This window comes from Bombus bifarius, unplaced genomic scaffold, assembly GCF_011952205.1.
Source record: "Bombus bifarius isolate JDL3187 unplaced genomic scaffold, Bbif_JDL3187 scf7180000008137_frag, whole genome shotgun sequence".
In the NCBI taxonomy this organism is placed as follows: Eukaryota; Metazoa; Arthropoda; class Insecta; order Hymenoptera; family Apidae; genus Bombus; species Bombus bifarius.
In genome coordinates, this window is record NW_022884465.1 from 1 (window position 1) to 11,230 (window position 11,230).

The 11,230-nt window shown below is 38.5% G+C and overlaps 2 protein-coding genes and 1 long non-coding RNA gene across 4 annotated transcripts; 2 read left to right on the top strand and 1 right to left on the bottom strand.

Moving 5' to 3' along the window:
- The first annotated feature begins 621 nt into the window (after window positions 1-621).
- LOC117208486 (glutathione S-transferase-like) lies at window positions 622-2,749 on the top strand. Its single transcript, XM_033449675.1, has 2 exons — window positions 622-868; window positions 2,344-2,749. The coding sequence occupies exons 1-2, from the start codon at window positions 697-699 to the stop codon at window positions 2,520-2,522; spliced, it is 351 nt and encodes a 116-aa protein (XP_033305566.1). The 5' UTR covers window positions 622-696; the 3' UTR covers window positions 2,523-2,749.
- LOC117208485 lies at window positions 1,172-1,853 on the bottom strand. Of its 2 annotated transcripts, none has more exons than XR_004487717.1 (2): window positions 1,814-1,853; window positions 1,172-1,718 (listed from the first exon to the last, which is right to left on the bottom strand). It is a non-coding gene; the product is annotated as an uncharacterized LOC117208485 (long non-coding RNA). The 2 variants fall into 2 exon arrangements; XR_004487716.1 differs by having other exon boundaries at window positions 1,172-1,696; window positions 1,814-1,852.
- Window positions 2,750-10,151: 7,402 nt separating the features above from the next.
- LOC117208484 (glutathione S-transferase-like) lies at window positions 10,152-10,917 on the top strand. The gene is made up of 2 exons (XM_033449673.1): window positions 10,152-10,447; window positions 10,541-10,917. The coding sequence occupies exons 1-2, from the start codon at window positions 10,184-10,186 to the stop codon at window positions 10,868-10,870; spliced, it is 594 nt and encodes a 197-aa protein (XP_033305564.1). The 5' UTR covers window positions 10,152-10,183; the 3' UTR covers window positions 10,871-10,917.
- The last annotated feature ends 313 nt before the right edge of the window (window positions 10,918-11,230 follow it).

The window sequence follows — 11,230 nt, forward strand, 5'->3', positions numbered from 1 at the left end:
AATATTTTGAGAAAACCATAAATAGGTGACTTAAAATAGGAATACAAAAATACTTCTACGTTTCTCGTTAATTTAAAAACTTTTTAGGACTTGTCGGAAAAAAAGGATAAAAAATTGAAATCAGTTCGGAAATGAACAAGAACATAGCTAAAAAGTCGAAAGAACAAAGCAGACATAAAATTCGATCTTCTGTTGCGACATTTCTATCGTAAATGGTATAATAAAAGTTTTACGCAGCATAGTCTTCGATATAATCTTATATGTCGCTTGCAAATAGAGAAACAAAAAATCAACGTAAGTCTGTAAATCAATCCTGTCGGTGTAAAACACAAAATTACGTTCGCAATAGACATTCGATTTATATTCCTTGCATTTCAATTTTCATTACAAGAACCGTGTACATTTTCTAATATTTTTTCCGTGTCTGGTATTATCTTTTATCCTTGATTTTAAAAACTTTAGGTTCTTCCCAACAGTCAAAAACACGCGATACCCTGTCCATCGTAATCGTAAGAAAAGAAAAAAAGGAGAAAGAAGACATTTCTGTATTTCTTTACTAGGCCATGTTGATTAAAACAGAAATGATTTCGATTCATCTATTCACAAGAACGCAACGGCCTCGGAAGCTGTGTTGTGATTTCCTATCGATCGTTTCCCTCTACACAGTGTTCATATGAGCCATGTTTGTTCTTAGCAATGCCTTATAAAAAGCTGCCTGCGCTGGAGATAGACGGGAAACCGGTAGCGCAGAGTAACGCTGTGGCGCGATACTTGGCGAGGAAGTACGATCTAATGGGAAAGAACGAATGGGATGCGATGATATGCGACGTGCTCGTCGATACTCTTGGAGATTTGAAGCAAGGTGAGTAACTGATGAGATGACTTTGCATTTGTCTCACCACAGAGACAGACGTTCAAGAATTCATTGTGAAAAGACGAGTACAAACAAGATACGTATGTCTTTCCGTTAAGCGAATGTTACAGTTTGTTTTCAAAAGTCAGTTTTTAGATTATAGAATCGTAGATAGAATTTAGAGGATAGAAACTTTTAGTAGTCACTTTTAGTTTAGTAAATTCTTATCGACAATAAGCAGACTACGTTATGATACAACGATTCCAACTGAAGATTTCTATCGACATCACGAATTCGATGGCTTCCAAAAATCGTGTCTTTACACCGCCAACGTAACGTCACGCCAGTCGAATCGAAAAATTATTACTAGACAGAGAAGGTGAACAATAAACGAGGTAAATAGGCTACCGATTGAATAATATCATAACGATCGTATCTCTGGTTTTTGCTTGTCTTTTATATTTGTTTCAAATGTATAAAATATAATCGTATCGATATCGTCCACGATTAAAGCCATCCATCCGCCATCGACGAGGAACGAACGATTATATTTTATCATTTATGCGAATCCTTCTCTTCTCTTCTTTCTCTATTTACGCCCCTCGCCTTGCTTCGTACCGCCGATGATTCACAATTCGATGCACCTGAACAGCTGGAACGTCGCAGATTTTTCCGTACGATAACAAACGTGTTTTTGATGGCCTGCTTTAAACCGTGACGATCGCCATGACGTGCATCAATTGTCGAATGATGTAGTGCGACGATTCTCCTACGCAACTTTTTTTTACGCTGTTTTTTCCTCTATTTTTTCTTCCTGTGTGTTATCACATGATCATGAGATACCTGTATAGAAGATGCAAAGAGTCTGTGAAGAATTTACAGATATTTAAGATTATCATAATGTTTAAGCAAAAGCTAAGACGCAAAATATTGCTCAAGATGTAATTATGTAATATTTACTCAATTTCTAGAAGACTGTTTATATCTTGTTGTTATTCTTGATATGGAGATAAATATAGTATACTTTATTAAGACCTAGATAAAAGACTTTTTTCTCGTTTCTCTTCTCTTACTTAATCACTAAGAGTTATATAACGTTTATTCGATAATTCTGCTTCTCCTGACCTTTCCACAAATGGTTGTTTATATCTCGACATTCTTGGTACTTTTAATCAAATTTTAATAACAGTACTTTACTCGTCAGAAGTAAATAAAAAAGCTCTAAGTAGAAGCAAGGATTTACTTACCTTTCCTTTCTCGAATCTCAGTTAGCAATGTTGTTCCTCTTGAAAGATTTTCCAAGTTTTCAAGACAATTTCCACGCTGGTAACATTGTATATATTTCAAGTATCGTGAACCACAGGAACTTGTTGAGGCAATATTGAAGAAAGCAAAGAGAATGAAGAAATTGTAGGAACTATGAGAGGCTACTCCTTCTTTCACAACTTATTTTCTCTTCGTTTGGGGGGAAAAACACAAATGAACGTAACGGTTGGTTTCAGCTATCTGCTACTATCGCATGGAGGAGAATCCTGAAAAGAAGGAAGCGAGGAAGAATCAACTTTTGAACGAAACAATACCATTTTACTTGACTAAATTCGACCAGATTATTGGCGAAAATGAAGGATATATCATTCCTTCTACCGTAAGATTTTTTATCCAAATTTAATGTTAAAATTTTTAGTCTTTGTGCAAACTGGGCCATGTTGTCCATAAAAAATTATTGAAACTTTGTTGCGACAAGACAGCTTTAATTGTTGAGAGCAGAGTGTATCTTTAAAATTCATTCCTGTTAGTTTATGTACAAATGAATTTGCCAAGATTTTCACCTTTAAGATAATTATTCATGTATCTTCCTCATCAAGTTTGATAGAAATTATTACTATCGTAATCAAAGCAAAGATTAAGATATGTAAAATCATTTCTCTGGATATGACACTCTTGTTTAATGAGTGATAAATGATACCATTCGAAATATCATATTTATATAATATATAATGATACTTATAAGTGTAATCACTTAAGTACAGATATCTGAATTTTTCTCACCGTCACTGACATAGATACGTATTATCGTTCCTTAGATTACTTGACCAGTTTATTTCTTTCATCACTGTGTTATTATATAATAATAATAAATAGTCACATTAAATTAATTTAGTATGATTATGTTGTTTAATAATACGTGTTTCATTGCAAAATATTTAGTTAAAATGTGTATCGAATCGTTGTAATTCCAAAGATGTCAATTGATGTAATGTAATAATAAAGTATAAAGTATAATAAAGTATAAAGTATAATTTCGTCTGTGGTATAATCTTTCTATTCCATTTTGTTACGTCGCACCGCGAGCAATATGGCAACCAGATGTCACCGGATACTCGCAGCGTATCCTCCATAGTTTCAAGTACCTTCCATAAATCTCATAGATTTCCTAGAAAAGGTCCTTCAAACCAAACAAACGTCTGTTTCCGAAGAATTTCTAAAGACTATTGTCTACCCCGACTGGACAAGGGAAAGTTAGTTTTTCTCACGTATGCTGCAACTTTCATCCCACTAACCACTTTCTCTCGAGGGCGGTTAAGACCCTTCGTTAACCAATTAACAACGAAGCCACTTCCTTCACTCTCCTAACTAAAATCGTCACCAACAAATCCGATGGTCCCGTGCGCTAGACACACCCATCCTTAGCTTTCCTCCGAGACAGCATCGTCTCCCAAGACAGTTCTGATTTCACATCCTTCGAACGGTCAATATCCTTCCATCAGGTAGGACACACCCACAGATCAGTCACTCATTCATCTCGTACATATTCTCAACGCGAGAATTGATTGTAATTTCAACAAATAAATAAAAAAAAAAAAATCTCGTACATACGCACCAGCGTAACTGCCTTCGTTATAAGTTGTTGGAATAAACGGTGAAATATAACTTACTATAATGTGTCATATTCATTTAACCACCTCTTATCTTAACCGGAAACAGGGAACGACTACTTCGCGGCGTCGATTCACCGAATCGTAGCGAGAATTTACGCCCTCTCGCTACTGCGACTGCGTCTCTCCGCGAACGGTCGTAACACATTGATCGACAGAAGTACTAAACTCTAATAACATAAATTTATATATTTTCTATTTCCCAGCCACCAGTTTTATAGATTTTTCTATCTTCTGTACTACTTTTATCCCTTTTATTTTTTCTTACATGAGATTATTGTAAATTTAATATCATTTGTTCGCAATATTTGTTATTTATCTTTCATTGAATTTGAAATTTCGCGCTTCAATGTTGTGTGTTGTTCGACGTTTTATCGAACGATGTTTATCGAATTAGTTTATGAATACATACATAATCATTAAAGAATCTATAAACCTTACTAGTTTGTGTTTACTAAGTTTTGTTACAGAAAACATGTTCTCATAAATTTTCAACTTTAATTTATGGAAATTTATTAACCTTAAACTATAAAATCATTCAATGAGTCTTTCCGGATGTTTTTATGTAGTCATAATTTCACATATCAACACAGCTCCACCAATAGGATAAGAGTTACGTGGAAGCAACAGGGGGGAAGAAGAACATATAGAGATCTAAAGGTTATTTTTGTCTCATTCAAGTTTCTGTTAACCGGCTTGGAAATTTCCTGTGCTTGTTTCGACTTTGAAGTCTTAAAAAAAAAATTGTAAGTAAATAGTATATATATAGTATATATATCCTGAGTCAAAGTTTCTCTTTATAAATAATAAACCGTTTAAAAACTATATTTTGTATGTTTTTTCCTTATTCATAATTAAATAATAAATATGAAATACTTCTACAGAAAGCCGACATCCTTCAATTAACCGAACAGCAGATGATTTAAAAATTAGTAGTTGAAAGAAATAAATGTTATTACATGTTCATAATTGATCGATAAATTTAAATATACAATTAGAAAATGTTTCTTCTTTATTGATAACTAAATAATACAGATAAGATACAAGATACTTGTACGAAAAGTCGGCGCGTCGTTCAATTAACGGAACAGCAGAGGATTTGAAAATTAGTAGTTGAAAGAAATAAATGTTATCATATGTTCATAATTGATCGATAAAGTTAAGTATGCAATTAGAAAATGTTTCTTATGTTTGGAAAAATATATAATCACTGCTGAATGTTTTGTAGTTACGAAAGTTGTATACAAACATACATTGTACATACGACTAGTAATAGTACTAAATTACTGTTAGAGGGTCTTGGGTGTATAGAACCATATGGTTAAATTAATACTAGAGATAACGAATCGCGCGAATGTAATTAATATTTTGAAGTGCGTTGTTTGCATTAATTGATAGTTTTCTTATAAACTTTTTTACAAACAATTTCATTGCTATAGAAAAAAGATATGCTGCCGGTAATATGTCTATCCTACTTAAATAGAAAGTGCAATATTTTGTTATAATATTTGGCGCAAGTTTATACATTATTACATCCAAAAATAATATTCTTTTTATATCTAAGCTATATTAAAATATAAAGATACAAATAGCTATGCGAGTAGTTAGTAGTTGATGCTTTTTACTTAAATTGTCTTATACTTCATAATTTGTAATAATATAATTCTTGTCATCAATGATTCTTCGTTTTTACTTTGTATATATTATACTTCCAGGAAGATGCCGCTCTATAAATTGACTTACTTCCCAGTTACGGCATTGGCAGAACCAATCCGTTCTTCTTCAGCTGTGCTAGTATTCCATTTGAAGATGAACGTATCAAAAAGGACGTCTGGCCAGAAATAAAGCCCTGTAAGCTTAAAATTTAAAGAAGTTCTGTTTCTTAAATCTCATCTTTCCTAATTTAACTAAAGTATAACTCTATAAGATTTTTTTTTTATTTATTTGTTGAAATTACAATCAATTCTCGCGTTGAGAATTTTCAGTAATTTTTCTGGCGTAGCGCACTGACATGACTGTTTATTTACAATAAGTTAATACTTATTATAGATAGGTATAATTTATAAGTATTATAAGTAGGTGCAAATGCTTAATTTGGATAATTAAATGAATCTAACGTTTAGGTCTAGCGGGTAGTGCCTCTTCAGCCTGCGAATCTGGTCCGTCGTATCGAGTAGTCCAGTGATTAGGGGGTTTCGGTGTTTGTTGATTCTTTTGCTATATCTGTCGCTATATTTTGCTATTTCCTCTTTGACGGTGGGTATCTTGAGGTCGCGGTGTATTGTTTCATTGGTTACATACCAAGGTGCGTCAATTAGGGATCTTAGCGTTTTCGATTGAAAGCGTTGGAGTATTTCAATGTTGGAGTTGCTTGCTGTTCCCCATAGTTGGATTCCGTAGGTCCAGACAGGTTTTATTACGGTCTTGTAGAGGGTAATTTTATTCTGTATGTTTAGTTTGGAGCGTCGGCCCGTGAGCCAATAGAGTTTTTTTAGTTTGTCCTTTAGTTGCTTCGTTTTATCTGAGATGTGTGTCTTCCACGTTAGTCTCCTGTCCAGGGTCATGCCCAGGTATCGGACTGTGTCCCTGCTAGGGATTGTTGCATTGTTGATGGTGACCTGGGGGCAGGTTTGTTTTCGGAGCGTGAAGGTTACATGTGAGGATTTCTTTTCGTTGACTTTGAAGCCCCATTTGTGAAACCACTTTTCCATGGAGTCGAAACTTCGCTGGAGAGTGGATGAGGCTATTACCGGGTCTGCGTGGGTAGCTAATAGCGCTGTGTCGTCTGCAAATGTCGCTATTGTTATATCGTTTGATATGGGTAGGTCGGCAGTGTAGATGGAGTACAGTATGGGTCCGAGGACACTACCTTGGGGTATGCCGGCTTCTATTGGGAATGTTGCGGAAGTGGCGTCTAGGCATTTAACCATGAATTGTCTATTGGTTAGGTAAGATTTTAGGATGGAGTAGTAGGGGTGAGGTAGGATCTTTTTAATCTTGTATAGTAGCCCTTCATGCCATACTTTGTCGAATGCCTGTTGGATGTCTAGGAAAACCGCTGAGCAATATTTTTTCTTTTCAAGTGTTTGGCTGATCGTATGAGTTAAGCGGTGGATTTGCTCTACTGTAGAATGATGTTTTCGGAAGCCGAATTGGTGATCTGGGAGTGTTTTCAAGTTCTCTAGGATTGGAAGGAGTCGGTTCGTGAGCATCTTCTCGAATAGTTTGGACAGGGTAGGTAAAAGACTGATTGGGCGATAGGAGCAGGTTTCGTATATCGGTTTACCGGGTTTAGGGATGAGGATAATCAATGAGATTTTCCAGGCCTTAGGATAGTGTTCCAGGCGAAGGATAGCATTAAAAATCGATGTGATGAGTGCTATCCCTTTTGTGGGAAGTCCCTTGATTGCTTTATTGCTTATTAGATCGTGTCCCGCTGCTTTCTTGGGGTTTAGGCGACTGATTGTTTCTATAGTCTCTGCAGAGGAGAAGGGTTCGATAGGAGGGGACATTTGGAAGGGGGTGTGCAGGTATTCGGTAACGTCCGCGGCGGCTTTGGGGGAATGGGGTTTGAATACTTTTGACAAGTGTTTAGCAAACAGATCGGCTTTTTCTGTAGGGCTTCGCGCCCATCCACCTTGCGGACGGCGGATAGGTGGGATTATTTGTGGGGGGCGTGTGAGTTTCCTGGAGGCCTTCCATAGTGAGTAGTTGGCGTCGGCTGTGGGGGATAAGCTGGCGAGGTATTTATGGAAGCAGTCGTTTTTATAGATTTTTAAGGTTCTGGATAGCTTCCTAGTTGCGTTGTTAAGTTTGCGTTTGTCCTCCGGTGTTCTATGGGTCTGCCATACTCTTCTTAGTCTACGTTTTTCTGCTATTTTTTTTAGTATGTATTGGGGATATTCTTGTTTGCTGTTAGATGCCTTTGTCGGTGTGGTGAGGCGGATTGCGTTTATTATGCTCGTGTTTAAGTATTCCGTGGCTGCTTCGATATCTTCCTTTGTTTTTAGTGGGGTGAAGGCTGAGGTTGAGTGTGTAAAGACTTCTCTGAAGAGCTGCCAGTTGGTGTGTTGGTTGTGAATGGAGCCGTTAGGTGTATTCTCGATGATTGTTGAACTGACTGTTGCTATCACGGGAGAATGATCAGAGGAGAGATCAGCCGAGGAGTTGATCTGGACGTGTCTTGATGGGATATTTTTAGTTATGAAGAAGTCGAGAAGGTCGGGTATTTTGTTGGTGTCAGTTGGCCAGTATGTGGGTTCGTATGTGGTGAGGTAGTTGAGGTTGTTGTTTATTATGCTGTTTAAGAGGTTTTTGCCTCTTGCTGTAACCAGTCTGCTGCCCCATTGGATGTGCTTGGCGTTATAGTCTCCTCCAACTATGAATCTATTGCCCAGGGTGTCCAGGATGTTATCAAAGTCTTCTTTGGCGATGGAGTGTCTGGGAGGGCAGTATACTGCTGAGGTGGTGATTGAGCCATGACAGTCTTCTATTGCTACGTTTGTTGCTTGTAGGTAGTCTTTCTGGAATGATGGAAGTTCGTAGTGCTTAATACTTGCTTTGATTATTATTCCGGTGCCACCGTGGGCCTTTCCGCTGGGGTGTTGGGTATGGTAGAATTTGTAACCATTTATTTTCAGGTAGCTCTTGTCGGTGAAGTGGGTTTCCGATACGAGCATTACGTAGATTTGCTGGTGTTTTAAGAAGAGTTCTAGTTCAAGTTTGTGTTGCGCTAGACCGTTGGCGTTCCAGAGTGCTATGCGCCTTGGTTTTATTTTGAGCCGGGGCGTGCTAATTTTTCCACGATGAGTGTTAGTAGCGATAGCAAGTGATTTATTTGCTCTGATTGTTTCTCTATTAGCTTTTCAAGCCTTGAGGAGTTGTCTGTGTTAGGTGGGTTGGGGACACTGTTTTGGGGAAGGTTCCTTTGGCTGTTCGGGTTATTTTGGATGCCTTGTACTGCTTGTGCATAGGAGGTTGAGGTGGAGATGAATTTGGTAGGACTGGGTGTTTGGTTGGTTGAGGGGGTTGGGGTAGTCGTGAATTTCGGCGGGCTGGGTGTTTGGTTGAATACCTCTTTTGCTCTGAGCTTAGGGTACCTGTTCGTGTATAGTGTTTTATATGCTGGGCAGCCTTTGTAGTTGGCAGGGTGGTCCCCTTGGCAGTGGATGCATTTCGCTGGAGTTTCCGGTGATTTGGCGCACTGGTCAGTGGAGTGAGTGCCTGCGCATTTAACGCAGCGGAAAGTATGGTTGCAGTATTTCTGCGTATGACCGTACCTTTGGCACCTTTTGCATTGCACTATTTCTTTTTTCACGAGCGGTGGTTCGATCTTTACTATCGCGTTCATTAGGCGACTGATGTTGTAGATTTCCTTATTGTTCGGCTTTTGTTTAATGTCTAGGAAGAATAAGGATAACGGGTCTTTCGAGACTCTATGCCTTATATTACTTACGTTGATGACTTCGTGGCCGAGTTTTGAGAGTTCGTATTTGAGTTCGTCTATGTCTGCTGAGTGGTGTATGTTTCGTAGGACCACCCGGAAAGGCCTTTCCTGTTTGAGTTGGTAGGTGTGGAAGTTGGCGTTCAGGGTCCTGAGTGTCTTGGTGAGTTTTCTGTAAGCTTCTGGGTTCGTCGGCAGTATTTTTACTCTATTGTTGCTTATCTTAAGGTTATATTCCTCCTTGCTGGTATCTCTCTCTAGGGACCTGGTCATTGTCTGTATGTCAATGACGTCGTCCACAAATATTGGTGGGGGAGGGAGGATTCTCTGTGAGTGTTGGTTTGGTGGCGCTTCTACGATTTCCATGGCGTCGTTTGAGGATTCCAATACGGCGAATCTGTTGTGTGTGTTTATTTGCGTTGCTGTTTCTATTTTCCTTTTCTTTGTAGTATTAGCGTCGTTAGAGCGGTGAGTTCTGCTACACTTCTGCCACGGGGGGGGGGGGGGCTAGCTCGGGATAGCTGCGAGTCTGCTCCGGAGAGCCTGGTCGCGGTTGTTGGGCCATCATCGAGCTAGTTAATTCGGAATGAACAACTAGTCGTGAGGCTGTGAGGCTAGTATTCGGTTGGGGTTAGGTGCGTGGGATTTTCTTCTCCCTAAAGGGTAAGGGACACTTAGCTGTGTTCACTTTCGACGGTTGGGCGACACGTGTTGTTTTCGGACTACGCTGGGCACTAGAGACACGTCTGCACGCTTCGGCACTCCACAGCGAACTGCTCTATAAGATATGTGGGAGAACAATAGGTATTGTTAAGGAGACAATGCCCTTTGTTTGCTGTTAAATTATCAATAAATTAAATTATATCTTTCCAAAACAGATAACAGGAAGCTAGATATTTAAGAAGCATCATAATCTGTTTGTTCGATAGAATCTTTGATTCTATTAGTTGTATGTTTTTAGTGACTGCTTATGGCCTGCTTCCTATGCTCGTAGCTGATAGAAGGAAGGTTGCTCAGTCTACAGCTATTTGCCGTTACTTAGCCAAACAATATGACTTAACTGGAAAGACTGACTGGGCAAATCTTCATATTGATGCCACTGTTGATACTATTCATGATATTCGTCATAGTGAGTATCCAGTGCTGTTTTGCATAAATCTTATGAGAATCTTGATAACAGATAGTACATATCTGTTCAGGTATTTATTAGTTGAAATCCGATTTAATATTTGATTTAATCGAACGATACACGTATGTCAACAATACAAGACAAAGGATTAAAAAGGATTGTAATTCTATCTTCAGTATTTAACTGAAAACAAATTTTCAGACATTGCCGCCTTCCAGTATGAGGAGGACGAGAAGGTCAAAGCTGCAAAACGCAAGGCTGCTGAAGAGACGCTGCCGTTCATTTTAGAACGTTTGGACCAGCAAGTGAAGGAAAATGACGGCTACTTCTACGATGGTACTCTCTCTTGGGCTGATTTAACATTCGTTGCTCTGCTCGATTATTTGAACTTTATGTACAAGTCTGATCTGATCGAGAATTACGAGAATCTGAAGCTGCTGGAGAAAAAGGTCCTCCTTCTACCCAAGATCAAAAACTGGATTGAGAGACGCCCAATTAGCGAATTCTAAACTTCACGATTGCTTATGGTTTTATAAGCGTTTAAAGATTGCTGTTGTCACGGTGGTCGTGAGAACGCAACGAAGGGATGGTTATGCCTCACATACCTTGGTCAGCAAAATGATGGCTAAGCAGTAATAGAAACCCTATGTGACCGGCATCCAGCGATAGCCCCTCCACAGGAGCCGGGTCCTTGATATAAAAAAGTACCTCTCGAGTCGTTGTAAGAACATTCTTTTCTGTGCTGTTTGACCATTCTGTATTGTTACTCTGTCAGTGTTCAATAAATTTTCTAATAACAATCAAAATTTAAGTACGAATTTCTCACCTTGCGTGCGGAACGTGAAATTACCCCGAATCGACGTGACAAA

What these genes read in the sequence shown, in the direction of transcription:
- LOC117208486 (XM_033449675.1), top strand. Translation starts at nt 697, where the DNA reads ATGCCTTATAAAAAGCTGCCTGCGCTGGAGATAGACGGGAAACCGGTA. An exon ending in AGATTTGAAGCAAGGTGAGT is followed by an intron (nt 869 to 2,343) that starts AACTGATGAGAT and finishes AATGAACGTAAC; the next exon opens with GGTTGGTTTCAGCTATCTGC.
- LOC117208484 (XM_033449673.1), top strand. Translation starts at nt 10,184, where the DNA reads ATGTTTTTAGTGACTGCTTATGGCCTGCTTCCTATGCTCGTAGCTGAT. An exon ending in TCAGGTATTTATTAGTTGAA is followed by an intron (nt 10,448 to 10,540) that starts ATCCGATTTAAT and finishes TATCTTCAGTAT; the next exon opens with TTAACTGAAAACAAATTTTC.